At 33.9% G+C, this 18,282-nt stretch overlaps 2 protein-coding genes across 6 annotated transcripts in view; one reads left to right on the plus strand and one right to left on the minus strand.

The window, feature by feature from the left end:
• Positions 1 to 10,362, plus strand: part of itga4 (integrin alpha 4) — a 35,121-nt gene extending 24,759 nt beyond the window's left edge. Inside the window, exons 19-28 of one of the 4 annotated variants that reach the window (XM_034014173.3) lie at positions 757 to 855; positions 2,370 to 2,446; positions 2,784 to 2,873; positions 3,668 to 3,752; positions 4,365 to 4,472; positions 4,614 to 4,727; positions 5,565 to 5,684; positions 6,686 to 6,781; positions 7,486 to 7,605; positions 8,637 to 10,362. In XM_034014173.3, the coding sequence (XP_033870064.3) occupies positions 757 to 855; positions 2,370 to 2,446; positions 2,784 to 2,873; positions 3,668 to 3,752; positions 4,365 to 4,472; positions 4,614 to 4,727; positions 5,565 to 5,684; positions 6,686 to 6,781; positions 7,486 to 7,605; positions 8,637 to 8,726 (999 nt within the window). In that variant the 3' untranslated portion in view covers positions 8,727 to 10,362. The remainder of the gene's footprint in view (positions 1 to 756; positions 856 to 2,369; positions 2,447 to 2,783; positions 2,874 to 3,667; positions 3,753 to 4,364; positions 4,473 to 4,613; positions 4,728 to 5,564; positions 5,685 to 6,685; positions 6,782 to 7,485; positions 7,606 to 8,636) is intronic. The other 3 variants (XM_034014180.3, XM_059032203.1, XM_059032204.1) reach the window with 3 other exon arrangements.
• The window catches only part of LOC117405841 (ceramide kinase-like protein), a 44,730-nt gene continuing 35,985 nt past the window's right edge, over positions 9,538 to 18,282 (minus strand). Inside the window, exons 7-13 of one of the 2 annotated variants that reach the window (XM_059032206.1) lie at positions 17,343 to 17,520; positions 17,032 to 17,100; positions 15,831 to 15,862; positions 15,624 to 15,732; positions 14,962 to 15,058; positions 13,614 to 13,807; positions 9,538 to 12,993 (exon numbers count right to left, since the gene is read on the minus strand). In XM_059032206.1, the coding sequence (XP_058888189.1) occupies positions 12,912 to 12,993; positions 13,614 to 13,807; positions 14,962 to 15,058; positions 15,624 to 15,732; positions 15,831 to 15,862; positions 17,032 to 17,100; positions 17,343 to 17,520 (761 nt within the window). In that variant the 3' untranslated portion in view covers positions 9,538 to 12,911. Of the gene's footprint in view, positions 12,994 to 13,613; positions 13,808 to 14,961; positions 15,059 to 15,623; positions 15,733 to 15,830; positions 15,866 to 17,031; positions 17,101 to 17,342; positions 17,521 to 18,282 lie in introns of both variants that reach the window. The other variant, XM_059032205.1, reaches the window with a different exon arrangement.

Here is an 18,282-nt window from a genome sequence, read left to right on the forward strand (position 1 = left end):
AGAGGGTTTGTAAGTAATCAACAAAAGTTGGGACACCTGTAGGAATTGTTAGCATCAACTTTCAAGGCTTAATTTACTTCCATTGCTGCAGAACAGCTGTAAGTTGTTAACCCATTACTTGTTCCCTGAAAAAGGCCTTTTTGTATAACTCTGAAATGTACATTATTTTTCAGTTTTTGGTAACCTAAACTTTTTTTTTTAACCTCTGGCAGTTTACCGCTTACCTTTGTACCATTTCAGGTTATTCACTGGACTTGAACTGCTTAAATTTCAATAAAAACTAGAAAAATGGGGGAGTTCTAAAACTTTTGACCGGTAGTGTGTATAGATATAGATATAGATATAGATATATATATATATCTATACAAATATATGAATAAGTTGCACTTTATTTAGATGGTTCGTGTCGAAAATGTTGTTGTGTTTCCTCTTCAGATTCAAAAGCAGCACAGTGATGATGTTACAGGTAGGCATGCAGTGCATGCTGGGTGTTTTCTTCAATTTTACAACGCTCGTTGTGGAATATATGTGCTAGTGTAAACACACCTAGTGTGTGTGAGCTGTACCTTTTCAAGATAAAACAAAGAGTACCGGTCTTATACACTTACAGTACTGCATTATTTAAACCTTACATTTATTATACATGTTTGTTATTAAACATGATGCTACAGCACTTTTTTGTTTCCTACCATTGCAGTTACCAACTAAGCCCTTTTGTTAAATGTAATGTTTGTAAATATTTTTTTTTATTTACAGGAAGAGAAATACATTAGCTGTGATATAGCAGAAGATGATCAGTCGGTTGTAGAGTTGGATTGTAGTGTTGGCCATTTATATATGAACTCTTTGACAAAGGTAGACTACATTTTTTAATTATTGTACAAACCTTATGCATTACTGTACTCATCCTAATTAATTTTCATTGTCCAAGGTCTGTTTTTGTTAATCTAATGTTAAAGTATAATGATGCATTTAAGAAAATGTATAATACTAATACAGCAAGGGTTTGTTCAACATAACATCAAATCGGGATTAGGGTCAATTTGTAAGAATGTACTTCTGTACACTAAATATAATAATAATAATCTTTATTTTAAAAAGCACCTTTCACGTGCATCTCAAAGCACTGAACAATAAAAATAAATAAATAAATAAATCATAACAATTTGTTCATACAATAAAAGCCATTGAATAAAAATGTGTTTTCAACTTAGATTTAAAAGTGGTTACAGAGTCACTCGGGAGGTCGTTCCACAGCCTTGGGGCTCGACATGAAAAGGCTCTGTCACCGAAAGATCGCCGCTTAGTTATTGGTACCTTAAGTAGACTGGAATCATAGGATCGAAGACTGCGCATTCGGGTATATGGTACCAGAAGCTCACAGATATAGCTTGCCGCTAACCCATGCAGAGCCTTAAAAGTCAGCAATAGGATTTTAAATTTTACTCTGAACTCCACTAACTTTGGTTTTAGTTAATTCTAGCCGCTGACTTTTGGACATATTGTAATTTTTTAAGAGAGTTTTTTGAGACACCAGCAAGCAAAGCATTACAATAGTCTATACGAGAAAAAACAAAGACAGGAGCATATGCACAATATTACGTAGATGGTAAAAAGAAACTTTAGTAATATTACGAATGTGCTCATCAAAAGCCAAGTTTTGGTCAAAAATAATACCAAGATTCTTTAGACTAGTGCTAGGCTGGGTCTCAAGTCCGTCTACAAGTAGTTTAAAATGTCCACATTTATTTAATTGATGTGAGGAGCCGTCCAGCATTACCTCAGTCTTGTCTGGATTCAACTTTAAAAAATGTAGCTGGATCCAAGCTGGATGTCACTTAGACACAGCGTAAGACAAGATATTGATAACTCCAGGTCTGGAGAAGTGTGCATGTAAACCTGGGTGTCGTCTGCATAACAGTGAAATTTTATGCCATATTTATGAAAAATCTGTCCCAACAGAAGCATGTAAATACAGAACAAAATCGGCCCCAGAACAGATCCCTGTGGAACAACAGATGTGACTGTAAATTTTGATTATGAACATTGGCCAGTTTTTACGTACTGCTCTCTACCAGTTAGGTAGGATTTAAACCAGCTGAGCGCAGAACCCGTTACTCCTATAACCTTTTCCAGTCTCCTCAAGAGAATCATGTGATTAATGGTATCAAAAGCAACGCTAAGGTCTAACAAGACAAGAATGGAAACAGAACCGGAGTCAGCATTCATGAGTAAATCATTGACTACCCTAATAAGAGCTGTCTCCATGCTGTGCAAGGATCTCAAACCAGACTGACCAAAACAAGTAGAAGTGTATTCAAAAACTTCAAGTCTTGTGGAACTAAAATGTTAAACTCTTTGCTCCACAGACAGATGTCACTTTCCTTCTGGATGTGAACAAAGACAGTGTTGCAGAGGACCTCAACATCACAATTAATGCAACCTGGTAAACACTGTTTCATCAAAAATTACATTGTTTGGAAAATAAATACTCATAGCTTTGTGAAACTGGGAGCACAGAGAGCTGCATCCTCAAGTTTTGCAACAAAGCACATTTAGTATATGATATATTGAGTAACTAAAGCACAAGAAAAGCAGATAACGGCTTAAATAATGAGTGGAAATAATGAGGTGCCTTCTTGCTGCTGTATGTGCAGGTTTATAAAATGCTGTTTAAACCACTAGACCTGCAGACATGTAATTACCTGCCTGAGAGATATATGCTTTGTGTTTCTGTTGTAGTTAAATATATGTTTTGACATTCTCTGTTTTTACCTTCACAGTGAAAGTGAAGAAGGAGCAGATCTTCTGTATGATAATATTGCAACTTTAATATTGCCTTTGAGATATGGGGTTGACTTAAATGTCCATGGGTAAACTATCATTTTATCTCAGGAGAAAAAATGAATGTAGTATAATGTAGTAGTGTTGTCTAGTCTATGTTTTAATGAATAATCTGTCACATGAGTTTCCTGACTGAACCAATATACACACACTAGGGACTATTCAATTGATCTAAATAGTTGCAAATCAAAATACAGTCATCCATTAAATAAGTAAAACAGGAAACCTCCCTGATGTTTAACTCATTTTTACAAATAGTTTTGCAGAACCTTGATAGACACTGTCACTGTTTTTATCTATATGCAATGAAATAGACCCACTACCCTTCTGCAAGCATTGGTGTACAGCAATATGAGTGTACCAGTTATAAAAGCACTGTTGGAGAAATGTGCTTTTTTTCCTAAGAAAAAAAGCGGTTGGATTTTCATTAGTTACAGTTGGATAAAAAAAAAATGCAAACACATAAAAGTGTCCATTTTAGCACCCTAACTATTTCATTTTCCTGCTGCTATCCTTTTTGCTGTGTATACTATTCTTAGGACATTTTGTTTACAGAAGTGCAACTGCACGTGAAATATAGGACACTCAGCTCCAGTTCATTTGAGCTGATTTAGAAAAAACTGAAGTACTGTGTACAGTGGTTCACGCATTTAAAAAAAAAAAAACTCAGAATAATGTATATTGTTTAAAATGGTAGAACATTTCACAGCTGTTAATATTGTGAAATACAGTAAATGTATATAAGTAGTGTATATTGTATCAGTTACAACATCATACAAAAAAAGGCATAAAGTTGTTTCTTTTCCTTTTGATTTTAAAACAGGCTTGTGTCACCCTCTTCATTTGTATTTGAAGAGATGCAGAATGAGTCTGATTGTTTTACTCATAAGTTTAATTACACTTTCACCGTAAGTTAATCTTCTGTTTGAACTTTTCCCTTTTATACTGGCCCTGTTAACCATTTATATGATTGCTACTGTGATTACTAGAATATGTAACTCGTAACTTGGTGAGGGTCATATCAACAAAAAACAGTATTAGTTATTGAAACTGCTTTGGTGTAATTGGACCTATAAATGGGGCACAGTGAGGTGGGTTCTGGGGTCTGTGGCTTTGTACTGTTAAAAGGATAAACCCCCCTAACGAGACACATATTATAAATACTGTACAGTACCTGTTTTATGGGCTCAGTGGTTTTACTAAAAATTATGTGATCATTTTATTTTGTTTAATATGTACATTGTTAAGTAGATACTGCAGAAATCAATATCAGAAACACAAAGACATATTTCTTTGAAAGTATAAAATTGAAAGTATATTTTTAATTACATGCTCTAAAATACTATGTTGTACTATTTGGAGAAGAGGGTAAATGTTTTTTTGCCAATCATAATCTTAAAAATATTGAACCAATATGTTTACAGTGTATGACCTGTTAAAAAAGAATAACTAAATAAATAAATATATTTTCGATAAAATGTACTGCGTGCTTAGCTAAGTCATTCCTCATTCATTTCCAGGTAGTTAATATTGGCGTTAGCAAGGCCCCTGGCTCTAGACTGGAGATCAATATTCCTAATTCCATTGCACCGTGCCCATTCAAACTGTTCAACGTTTTGGATATTAAGGTATATTGATTACATTCTGAAAATTATATGATAAATTATGATATTAAATGACAATTGTTTAACCATGGATTAGGCTTATAGTTTAATATTCATATAAAAAATACTGTATTATAATAATTATATTCTATTTTTTTTTTTTAGACTTCCCTTGGAGAATGTTATCTTCCGAACAATACAAAAGACTGTGACATACCAGATACATCACTTATTCAGGACTTGGTGTTTTTCTTTTCAAAAACAACAACCAGGCGATTGGTAAATAAATATTCACTACCTGAATGCGTAGGACATTGTTATGGAACACAGACACAAATAAAAAACAAAACTGCAAACAATTACAACAGTGACTTAAAAACACCAAGTGTTACAGAGCATCTGCAGGGATGTTATTACCTTTGCTCTACATTTTTTTTTATTTTATTTTTACTCCATTATGGATTGTAAATCACTTGGAATACATTTGAACTCGATCATACAGCAGGGGATAGAATTTCTCTTGTATAACTATCAATGGATACACTGATTCTCCTAAGAAAAATCATTTTTCCCAGCCTGAGTCATTCCTATTAAACAATTATTATTATTATACCTTGTAAACTATAAGTTTCCTATAAACTCCTGAGTTTTACAGTCTTCTTATTATTTAGCAGGTACGATACTACTTACCAATAATAAGATTGCACACGCCCTCCCCCCCAGTAATTAGTAAGACTAAATGTCCAGTTGACTGATGTCCGCTTTTTAAAACGAATTCTGTTACTACCAAAATAAACAACAATTGCCTGTTGATTTAAAGTTGTATCTGAAAAACAAAACAGGAGGAAATTAACGCAGGCAAAAACAATAAATGACATAACATGAATAAGAAATTGCCTCAGAGAAGTCTGTGGAATTTGGTTAGACCCACTTGACACTTTTTAACTACTCTTATGTCATCATGTATTATAACAATGTAATTGTATCTTGGGTTTCTCGTGACATTGATTTTATACAGCTGAGTGTGTATTATTCTTTATAGTGTTATTATTGTTGTTATCACTGTATATTGTTAGTTACTAGTTTAGTTTGTCATGTATTCATTTTTCCCCGTAGTACTGTACGAAGGATGACGCTTCTTGTTTAAATATATTTTGTGACTTTGGAGAAATGGAAACCGGGAAGGAAGCCACTGTTCAGCTACAGCTGGAGCTAACCCCTTTAGTTTTGGCACTAGTAAGTTATTTATTTGATTGTGTAATAATAGATTGTAGATAGTGCTATATGCAGTGTTGGGGATTACTTTTAAAAACGTAATTTATTACAGTTATTTCAACAAAATTGTTAGTTACATTAACTTACTTTGCAGTTCCTGTCTTGTCCTATCGCAGGAACCGCCCCCAGACTTTACTTGGCTGATTTAAGGCTTTCTGATTTCCACATTATGCATTAGCTGTAGTCCTTTTTTATTTAACAATAAGTAACAATGTTATTTTTCCACATAAAATGTAATACATTACCACATTTCATCAGAAAAAGGAACGATTACAGTTGTAATTTACTGAAAAATGTAATCAGATTACAGTAATGCGTTGCATGTAATGTGTTACTCCTCAACACTGGCTATATGGCCTGAGTCAATATTGGTAAATTTTGTTTTCAGGAATACTGTGTATGTTGTACACAAATATTTCCTACTGATTCAAGATATGGTCATGGGTATCTGCCACCACCAGACCACATCTGCCACCACCAGACCAAAATTATAGTGGACAAAAGTCTAACAAGACAGATCTTGTTAGGATTTGGGATCTTAGTTTTTTTACTTGTCATGGTAGTTTTTAATTTATGTGGATGTTGTCAGTGAACTGATAGGAGTCAGTCTAGTGGATCGAGCGATCCACCATGTCTGAGTTGAAACATGTACAATATGTTGTGTCACGGCGCATAATCTGAGCCTATAGAACATCTTTTTGACCAGTAGCAGCAAATGAGGTTCTAATCTATGATGACCTACACTGCAGGAAAGAGTGTCATTGACAGGGCACACTGACAGGCTTACAGAACTGGAAAGTGAAAATGAAAAAAACAAACATACCTGTATTAGTTTGAATCACAGCTGATGTTATGGCTGACATCTACCGTCTGATAGAAGCCTTTGAGCTGGAAGCTTATTGTCTGATGGTACTGAATTGTTTTTATAATAAATACTGATATCATATTTTATTTCTTTAAAGGGTAGAACTTCCATTTTTTATATTGAAACAATAGCTGAAGCATTTCCCAAGCAGGACACATATGTTATTGAACTACAAAAATACCAGTTTGCAAGTGTAAGTAATTTATCCCTTTTGAAACTGATTTGCATATGAAATGTCTGAACACACAAAAACATTTGATATCTGTTACTAGCTGTTGGCTATTTCAGGTTTTTTACTCCATCTTATCTGTATGATTCTGCTTGACACACGCATCCACATTCACATCCTAGCCTTTTATTTAATGTATTATGGCTATATTTAATGTATTTGCATTTTTGTTTTTTTTAATGTTATTTAATGTATTATGCCCTGTATTTCACTGTATTTAATGTATTATGCATTGTTCCTCACTATCTTTGTAAAGCACTTTGTGATGGTGGTCCACTATGAAAGACGCTATATAAAATAAATATTGATTGATTGTAACAGTGATAAATGTCACTGGCCATTAGCAAAGTCATCATTAAATCCCAGACCCCATTGGCTGAACTATTGGTCTCTATCAATATGCAGAATGAGGCTCGGAAACACTTTTGTTTCTTCCCTGCTGATGTAAGATTGAAACGATCACCACTTGTTTTGCCTGACTTGTATCAATGCCTTCGCTAAATCTGGAACAGTAGTCTGCATTTTATTGAACAGCAGAGATTGTTTAGAGTACATTGGTAAAACATGTAGCAGGAAAATTGTAACATGCTATGTAAGTTCTAAGGGAAATGGCTGGCAGCTGTTGGCAACTGTACCCTTATATATCATTTCTTGTAAATGTTTTGTAGATTATTTTGGAAGCCCATCACGATCAGAAGCCAATGAGGAGAGTAGAAATATCCATTGTTGTAGTCAGTCTCTTTGTGGGGCTCTTTATACTCTTGCTGCTTATATACTTCCTTTGGAAGGTAGGTGTAAAACTTAGAGTTTATAAGTAACTTCATTTAAAAAGGAGAGAGTTAAGGCTCTTTTTTTTACTCCCCTGTGTTATCTTATTATTAAGCTGTTAATTCCTGTTTTTGTTATTATAATTTAAAATACATTTTTTGCATATTATGTAAAGACTAAGCTTTACTATTTTTCTGGGAAATACAAAAAGCAATCTGAAGGGTTACGTGCACTGAAAATTAGATTTCAGGTTATTTCCAAAGCTTTTTGAAGATTTTTTTTTTAATGTTAAATATGAGTAAGAACCAACCATTGTTTTAGTGGCAGTTTTGTCGTTTTCACAACAAAATGGTGGCAATTACACTATAGTAAAAAAAAAAAAAAAAAGGCTGCTCTGTTGATTGTAGCCATTTCTGTGTAAATCAAAAGAAATGCCTACTGTCACTGAATATAGTCGCAGCTGTAAAGGGGAATTCAGTTATGGCACCCAGAGGTCCCAACACCGATCTGCATCCTTTAATAAAAAATACCTGTTTTTAATATATAATGAATAGATGCATTTTCGTTCAATTTTTAAACAAAGTTTAAAACTGGCAATTGTTTTCTACAGAATCTCATTAGTGCCACAAAGAAATTTGCAGTTTTGTATTAATAAAACACATTAAGGGAAACGTTTTATACATAACATTACTCCATCACAGCTTTTAACTGTTAAAATAAACACCTTTATTTATTTATTTATTTTTACAAAGAAAACAAAACATTAATGCTAATAAGCTTCAAACATTAATTCAGGAGGTTAATTTAAGAGCCCCAATATGCACCATGGTTGTTTCTAGCTAGTTCTGTAACCTTTTTTCTTTTATTATTATTATTATTTTTTTTTAAATAATGGTGCATACTTAGCATGGTGGTAAATTCTTTCTAGATATGACCACCCATGTCTACTGAGCACAGAGGTAAAGACATAGAGCCTGTAAAGATAAAAAGTAGCATGAAATATTTAAAAACTGCATAACTTGTTTAATCCTCAAATGTTTTTTATTCACAGGTTGGCTTTTTTAAAAGAACTTTTCAAACGAAAGAACAGGACCGTCGAAAAAGCAGTGACTACGTAAATAAGACTAAAGATGTCTATTGACAACAGAACCACCAATGGTAGAGAACATCAGGATATTTAAAAATAAGAAAAAAGACTTGTACAAACTCAAGGAAGAACAAACAAAATATTGTTATAGAATGTTTTTTCAAACCAAACAGTATTTTTTAAAGCAGCATTAATACTTCAAACAAGCATATGTATTTCAAAGCTAAAGGAGAACTGGTTTCTATCAAAGAGACAGTGTTACATGTTACTGTCAAGTACAGTATTTTGTCAGCAGAGTTCTTTCAAAGGTGATACAATTGAAAGAATGAACTCACTTTTAATATCGCCTTGTTTTGAAATTACACTGATTTTATGAAACATTTTTTGAATACATTGTCAAATGAAATGCACTTTATCTTTTAACTCTGATAAGCTGGAATGTATTCACTGAGTGCCTCTCTGAACCACAATTATACATGTTCACATCTGCAAAGATACTCCATCTATTGTGGCCACAGACATCTCATTTTATTAGTTTACAATCGTGAGTTTTTTTAACTCGAGACATTTACACAAGAAAAATGTCTTGTGTAAAATGCTTTTTTGGGTTTCCATTCACTCAGTTTATTTTACTCTAGTAAACCAGGCTTTTCACCCGACGTCATGCAAATGAATGGGAAAGGTGGGGGTTGATATATAAATTAACTATGCGTAAAGTACTCGTGCTGTTTTTGAAGATTACTCATGACGTATTCTGAAAATAACTGCCACACGAGTGAATCTAAGCTGCTGTAATAAAGCAAAATACCCTGTGCCTGCTTGGTTAATAATGTGCTTTACTGCTCTTCACCAAATTGTTTTTCAATTTGAGGAGGCTCGTGCTGTCAGAGATGCTCTCCTTTCTTTTCAGTTGTGTTGGATTTACTGCCGTGTTAAATATTAACCACACAATTTGAATAGTTTGACTGAATGCTGGCACTTAATCAAATGTGTGAATTGTGTCTTAATGAATACGGGACTCTAACTCAGAAGCCAGATAATGAATTAATTAATTACAAACTCCCTTACCTCTTGCTACACAGTGTTTGCATTGCTTGGTAACTTATCTTAAGTAAAACTCTTACAATAAAATTCTGGGACCTAAAAAAAAAAAAAAAAATCCACAGTGTGCTTATATACATATTCAACATACTGAGCAACACCAGACAAACATGTTGAAACACAACTCAAAGCACTTTTTATACTTTTATAATGAAAATCGTAACATTTCATACCACTTACTGAAAATCCATGCAGCACATTTTGAAAATAACCCCCTCACGTGTACACGTTTCTTTATATGAATTATGAAAGAATAACACACACCAAAAAAATTACTTAAATGTATTAAATACATATAGGCCTGTGTAAAACAGCTACCTTTGTGTTATTCAGGAAATCAGGCTGTCTGCAGAGTTTATAGTGGTGCTCAAATGGTGTTTGGCAATAAAAAAAACAGAGTATTATCAAGGCTTGCAATGGTGTACTTCATCAGTTTAAATAAGTGTAAAATATTGATACTGTTGCTTGTGTAATGTAAAAATGCATTTATATAAAAAAACATGAATTATTACAATACATTGGTATGTGTTTATATACACTGATAATGTAATGTTCTGTGATTTTCTTTATTAAAGTGCTTTGTATTTTTGTTATATTCTATAGACAATAAGTTAAGAGCTCTACATCTTTTTCAAGTCTATATATATATATATATATATATATATATATATATATATATATATATATATATATATATATATATATATATAATTAGAGATCTGCACGGGTACCCAAAAACCCAGGTACCCGTTGGGTCTTAAATTACCCTACCCGAACCAGGTTTCTTTTTACTACCCGGGTTCGATTATTAATTTGAAAATAAATTATGGCCAGCGTAACAAAAGACAACGTAATAAAACAAGCTTTGTAGTAAGCCTTTTCTTAACTGACAGGATATCAAGGTTTTACAGAAAACAATAACACACAGCGAGTGGCAAGTACACCTCAATAATAACAACTGTGCCGACTATTCTTCTCAGGATCAAAAATGGGAAAGAAAACAACATAACATCCTGTTGGGTTTATGTTATCACTGACATAAACCCAACAGGATGTTATGTTGTTTTCTTTCCCATTTTTGATCCTGAGAAGAATAGTCGGCACAGCTTCAATACCAACCCCTTAGTCACCTATGAGGCACGGGCCTCGGATAAAATCATACTAATAATGATTTATTAGGCTCTTTTACACATTGTTTTACCGCAAAATAAAATCCATTTCATCCCTCGTGTGCATACATTAATTCCCAAGTCCTGCTTATATCTATACCACTGCTGTGTGCTTCAAAAATGTTTACTGGCATTGCAGACGACACCTTACTACTCAGTTCATACCACCATAGCTAGTTAAACGTTCAAATGGCTTCGATACAACCAAGGATTATTTACTTTTTTTTTTACAAGGTGAGGCAAAGTACTGTAATAATGTTGATTAAAGAAGTAGATATCAGCCTAATAATAAGGAATAATATATGTCGGTAGCCCGCAGTTTAATGAACCCAGCTGCTTATTCCAATGCTAAATCGCTAGTGGGAGTGGCTTGTTAACTGCAGCTTAAGGGACCCAGTTTATGCAAATTTGAACAATTCTAAAAGTTTAATTGTGAATATTATTACTTTATTTTTGGTAGGGGGTTGGGGGCTTGCTCGGGATAAAAACTGTAACTTACTATACAAGGGCTTCGTGATTGTTCATGGCTGGCTATGGCCCCGGAATGCTTTATCTGCAGTGATTGCGCAGATATAGTTTCTTCCCAAAAAGATCAAATAGCCTTTATTAAAAAAAATATATATAAACAAATACATACAGTATTGTGAGCTGTGTTAATGAAGTAGATTAACAAGAAAAAGCATGCACTCCAAAATGCGTAGGTACAAAATTAAATCAGTAAAAACATTATTCACACTTACGAAACGTTTACCAATTTTGTTTTGGGTTAAATAAAAAATATATATATTTGTGCTTCCTCCTTTGGAGGCCATGTTTTAAAACAACAGTGGAATATGGTAGTAGATGTTGCAAAGAATCACAGAGCATGCAGTGAGTGCATTTAACATTAATAACTCTATTCAAACTGAGACGTTTTATTATTATTATTATTATTATTATTATTATTATTATTATTATTATTTCGGTGTTTCCAGTACTTAAAAAGGCTACACAAGTCTACACATCCAAAGGGACTAAATGTATGTGTACTATATAGTATTTAAATATGTATGATGCACTTAAAACATTAATGTATGTGTTTTTTTTTGTTGTTTTTTTTTAATCACTACCCTGAAAAAGAACCGGGTACCCAGGTATTTTTCACGGCAGGTACTCGGTTCTGGATTTTCTACCCGTGCCAACCTCTAATATATATATATATATATATATATATATACATATACATACATGTAGTGGACAAAAAAATGGAAACACCAATGTAAAGTCACTTGGTAGGGCGTTGGGCCACTATGGTATCCTTCTCTGTGGAGTTCTCGGCGGACCGTTTTTAATGAAACTGGCCGCTCGCGCCCCAGGTTGAAATTTGCAGTCAATTGATCTGCAGTTGCTCGCCTGTTTTGCCTTGCACTTCAAATTAATGCACGGATATCACGATCCTGGAGCATGTGCTTCCGCCCACTGTTGCCCTTTGCTGATGATGTCTTTCCCTCGGAGTTCCATGCCGAAATCACCTTAGACACCGTTACTCGTGAAACATCGGCAAGTTGAGCTGTCTTGGTCACTGAAGCTCCTGCCAAACGCGCCTCAACAATCACCCCTCTTTCAAAGTCACTGAGGTCTCCTCTTGCAGCCATGCTAGCCATAATTATAGGCAACCAGGCCTGTCCAGCATTTTTATACGTGACCTTAAGCATGCTGGGATGTTATTAGTTTAATTAACGCATGAGCCACACCTGTGTGGAAGCCCTTGCTTTCAATACACTTGGTGTTCCTCATTTACCCAGGTGTTTCCATTTTTTTGTCCAATACCTTTATATAATTATTTGTGTGTGTGTGTGTGTATATATATATATATATATATATATATATATATATATATATATAATTGTCAATCATGTGCATTTAGTAGATGAGGTATTATTTTAGGGATTACATAACATACATTCTAAGTTGTATCTATGATGGCTTTTTATATACAGCTGCATTTCACTGTGGAATCATCAGACTCTTCTGTAGTCACCCCAAACAAAGTGATGAGCCGTGGGTGCACTCTGTCAAAAGAGAAAGACAAACATGTGTTTTACATCAGGCAAAAGGAGATTTTCTTAGTAACATTTCAAATGCAATTGTTGATTAAATAAACCTAACATACCCACGTTAAAAAAAAAAGGATTAGATAGTGTATTGGTTGGATGGAACATGTGTTGCAAAAATTCCAAATACCTTAACTATCAATATGGGATGTTGTTGTTGTTTGTAGGTACAACCGTTGTAGTGCAGTCAAGCACTAGAAGTTAAGCCCAAGAGGTCAATTTTAATGATATAAAGATATAATGGCTGATCTGAATGTCATGTTAGAATCAAGTTTGTGACTGAAATTCAACCTGTGGTATTGTTTTTTTAAACTCATGTAAGCTTTAAATTTCCAAGCAATATACAATTCGCAATGTAGTGTACAGTAGTACCAAAGCAATGTGACTCTAAAGCAAGACTGAAACACTCATAATGAGTAGAAAACAAGTCATTATTACCTACGTTACAGCAGGTCTAAACCAGGGGGGAATATAATAAAAAATATAATGGATTGTAATACCGAAAATACTGGACATAAGAAAAAGTTGATAGTAACTGGTATTTAATGTTAAATGGGCTTATTTTTCTTTTTTTCTACCTTATATAGACTTCTGATGATGCCTCCATTAGATCTCCATCAATGTTCCAAGGGTAGTTTTTTTCACTGGAAATCATGGGTGTGCGTTTTGTATCAAACTCCACATTTTCTTCAGACGAATCATCAGCCCATCCACTTCGTGGTTTAAGTTTTACTTCCTGTACCGTGTAAGTCTCAACAAATGGAAAGCTGAACTGTGGGGTAACAGCAGTAATAATAATAATTAGAAAAATGACTTCTCAAAGTCAGTTACATAAAATTCAGTATCATTTATGTGATACTGAATACCCAGTGTTGGCTTATTAACTTCAAAGTATATCTCAAGGGTACTTTTAGCCTATCAGCTCTACAAAATTGGAAAGTAATACCAAAAATTATAAGACAAGCACCATATAACTTATAATTATGAACTTGAATCACAATTCAAGCGTGTTGTATTTTATATATATGTGTGTGTGTGCGCGTATGTGTGTGTGTTTGTGTTTTAATCATTTACATTTACATCACAAAATATACTTTTATATTTGAGTCCTAAAGTCATTGGGTCAGTCTGACTTAATTTTGGATAATGCCTTTACTATATGTTGCATACTGCAAAATCAAAACAGCAAATCTGATAAAAATTGGTCAAGCCTAAAATTAGCCCTTCTTTTTCAGTTATTTAATCCAAAATAATGTTAAAAAATTGGCTAGATTCTCAAAGCTATTTACTTCAAATTGTCATTCTCCGAGCTATTAAATCTAAATGATCAAATTTTTGTTTTTTTAAAGAAACATACTGTATAATTAGATGATTATCATCAAAATAATTAAAGCATGTCTTACGTTCAACACATTTAAATCTTATTATGGAAAAATAATTACACCGTCTCGACCACTTAATTGATTGTCCAGTACACTGGATCAATTGCTTTTTGTATGTTTTACCACAAAATTATATTGTTACTGATTAAATCACATTTTCTTTAGTGGTTAAAAGTGGAGTCACAAATATTTAAAAAACTGTTTTCTTTAATGTGAAAACAGCTATGCCAAATACAATTGTTCTACATTTTTTGTGTGTAAGATGTCTTAATAAATACACACATTATTACATATATATCAAAATATGTTTACACACTTTAATTAGTAGACACTGAAGAAACAAGACAGACTAAAATGGGCTAATCTGCATTAGTCTAAAAAGTGTTTTACTGAAATCCGACAAACAGTGACTCATTTGTTCTGAGACTTTAATTCTTCTTAAGAGGGGGATGATGTTAACTCTATTACAGAATGTCTACAGGATTTCCTTTACTGGGAAACTAGTTCACTAGGTCGTGTTCCACCTTGGAATAACCTCCCTTACTTGATTCTTTAAACTGCCGTATCTTTTCAGGTGTTTAATGAAGTCTGCCCTAGAAGTGTTTCTCACTGCGATGAGAGACATACTCCCATTATCCAACCTGAAAAATAAGAGCACACGAGTATTAGGTTTCATTTCAGTTCACAACACAAGTGCTGTAGAGAAGACTGAGTGAGATCCCAGGTAGCAATTAGGGGTGATCACAGCATGGGGGGAGGTTCTGGATAAATCAAGTCAAATTTCTCACAGTAGATCATGTTTTCACTGATTTTTTTAAGAAATAATATATACATCTAACTGGTTCTGTTTTCACTCCAGGGAAGTCTTAATATATTTAGATATCACTGTAGTACAGGGACTGGTATGATGTGTGTATATTTACAATGAGGAATCAATGCTAATGGACACCCTTGAGGACCAGGGACAGATGCTCTGTTCTTAAATCTGACTTACCACCAAATTTAATCAGAGTAATTAACCACTGATTATTCCAGTTAGACACCTTGACCTCAGCAGACTGATCCAACAACCAATTACAATCCCTGCTATTACAGAGTCAACTAGACCATATCCCCAAGAGGGCCAGACTGCCCAAGGCGAAAGGATTTCTGAGAAATAAGTCCATTTATCGACTTTAAAACTAATTCTCCTAAACCCACACTGACCTGGTATCGGGTGCCAGTCCCCTAGGTGCCATAGAACAGAGACACGGAATGGCCATAATGCTGATGTTCAGAAATAGACCCTGGATGCTTTGCCATTGGTCTTCATTATCTACACAGAACAACATAAGAACAAACCTTTAGTGATCATTCAAATTGAGTTAAAGTTTAGCTAAGTACGAAGTTATGTATTTAAGTTTTTATACTTACCAAAATGGTTACTGCTGTCCCTTTTCAGCTTACTTCTGAAAGGTAATTTGTGTTGTTCAAAACATTACAATAAGCATAAAGGGATCAAATACACAGGGCTCTTTTTATTGGTATAAATAGTTGCTGATCATTGAAATACATACCTTTGCGTTCCTGTATCAAGCTAATGAAAAACAATATCCCTGATGGTACATTTGAGTCTTTTTTATTGTTATAAACATGTAAAATGCCAAGAAGAGTCCTTTTCAATCATTAAAACAGTGTCATTTAAATCAGCTTCACTGCATGAAATATACATAACAACATGCTAAGGCATTTGACACTAGCACTGTACTGTATATTAATGTACGACAGTCAAACTGCGTTTCCTTGAACAATAATTATTTCAGTAAATTAAGGCAGCAATCCTTGACAGTTTTTTTTTTTTACCACCTGCAAATATCTTTTCTCTTCATGTGTTGTTTTCAATGTTACTGAACTACACAGTACATTATGATAAACAGTTTTATTCTCATGAGTGATAACTGCCATAACCTGTGGGGTCCCTCTGTTCTTACCTTGTCTCTACCTACCATTCTACAGACAAACAAAAGTAGGAATACTTTGGACCATGTTAATACCAGTGAAACCAGCCACACCATTACTTTTTTATTGTAGTTTGAAAGAGAGTGATCTGGCAGTAATAACAAACATACAGTAGCTGCAGGAGAGCTCAACTGAATTGGTGTGGGGTTCGCGTGGATGCAATGGAAGGGCAACTCTTTGTTGCAAATACTTTATGTATGTTATGGAACAGGCGTGTAAAGTTAACTTCAGTTTTAAAGAAATGGACATACTGTACATGTAACAAAGGGTTAAAAAAACAAAATACAATGGCAGGAAAATAATCGTATCCCGAATATTAACAATACATTCAAACACGCTAATAAAAGGTAGGTGCTTTAATTTAAAGTTGATAATATAAAAAACTCTCTGAAAAAGACTAATAATAGTACCCTAAAAGGACAGCTAGTATCTTAATTTTAAACGTTGTTTGTTATTTTATGCTGTTTTGTTAAATAAGAAACTATTATATTTTACCTGTTTTTTAGTGGGAAATGTATTTATCAGTATTTGTTTACTTTAGTTTCTTAAATCATTACAAGTCAAATGAGATTTTCATGAAGATAAACAAGACTTGAAAGTTACCCGAGTCACCTACCTAGTGGTTTTCTGGGCTTCTTGCTTGGGATTTTTCAGAGGTAAAAATGATAACTCACATTCTTCAGGCCTGAAAAAAGGATAAAAAAAAATGGCAATTACCATATCTAATACATTTATTAAAAAATGCTGGTCTCAGTAGATCTATCTGTGATAAATCTTCAGTAAATATACCAACTTTGATAACAAACTGGTGAAATTCCCCCAGAAGGAACAGACAGATTTTAAGATACAGAGGAGATTTCCATCTGTGTCATTCTGTTTCCAAAAAAAGAGAGTGGCAGACCTTGTGGATGATACAACCCTGCTTACTTTAGATTTGTCAGTGTTTTGATTACTGCAAATTCCCTCCGCTGGCTGGAAGGCATCCAGCGATGCTTTTCTGCCAAGGCCAGAGTCCTCCCACCAAAGCCAAACATAGCTGAGAAGCCAAAACGAAGCAGCCTGCTGTGAGTACTAAATGTACAAACATCCACTGACTGATAATGGCCTGTAGATTAAAAGAAAGGGCACATTTATTGTGATTTACTGCACATAGACTTTATTAGGAACAGTTAGAGAAAAATAACAAGGCGGCACACAGAAGGTAAAGTAAAGCAAAGAAAAAGTGAAAACCCATTTATGTATACATATTTCTGTATAAGGAATTAAAGTCTAAACACGATTTTATTGACTCAAAACTGATGTATTTTTAAATTGCAGCAACACAATAAAATTACTGTAGACTTCAACTGAGCACACGTTGTTACTTCAGATTTTTGTGCATGGATGTGTTACTGGTAGTTTTATAAGTGCTCTACGGAAGTCTGATGGAACAAAAAGCAAAAATGCCAATATTACTAATTTACAGATTATAGAATACTGACATTGTGAACTCTCCTTTTGTTACAAGTGCATTTCAGCATTCTGCCATTTTACTTCAGCAATTATGATCTGTACTCATTGCAAATGCAGATTCCTGACCTTCTTTTGTCTCATGTGGCTCACAGCACTTATCCATAATATACTGGAAATTACGGCAGTTGGTGGTTTTTACACACATAAAGTTTCCTTAATTAAAATGAAAAGGGTCCTCAATTGGTCCCCTTAAATTAACATTCCAACCCTACTACTGTCAGGTTTTGGTTTCTAAGAGCCAATATGATGACAAGAATAAATCCTTTCATATGAAAATATATTTCTTTATCTTTTCTTCTTTTTATGAATCCTCTGCAAGAAAGTCATTTTTTTTAACTTATCCCCAACAACTTTG

Source organism: Acipenser ruthenus, chromosome 10, assembly GCF_902713425.1.
Source record: "Acipenser ruthenus chromosome 10, fAciRut3.2 maternal haplotype, whole genome shotgun sequence".
NCBI classification, from domain to species: domain Eukaryota; kingdom Metazoa; phylum Chordata; class Actinopteri; order Acipenseriformes; family Acipenseridae; genus Acipenser; species Acipenser ruthenus.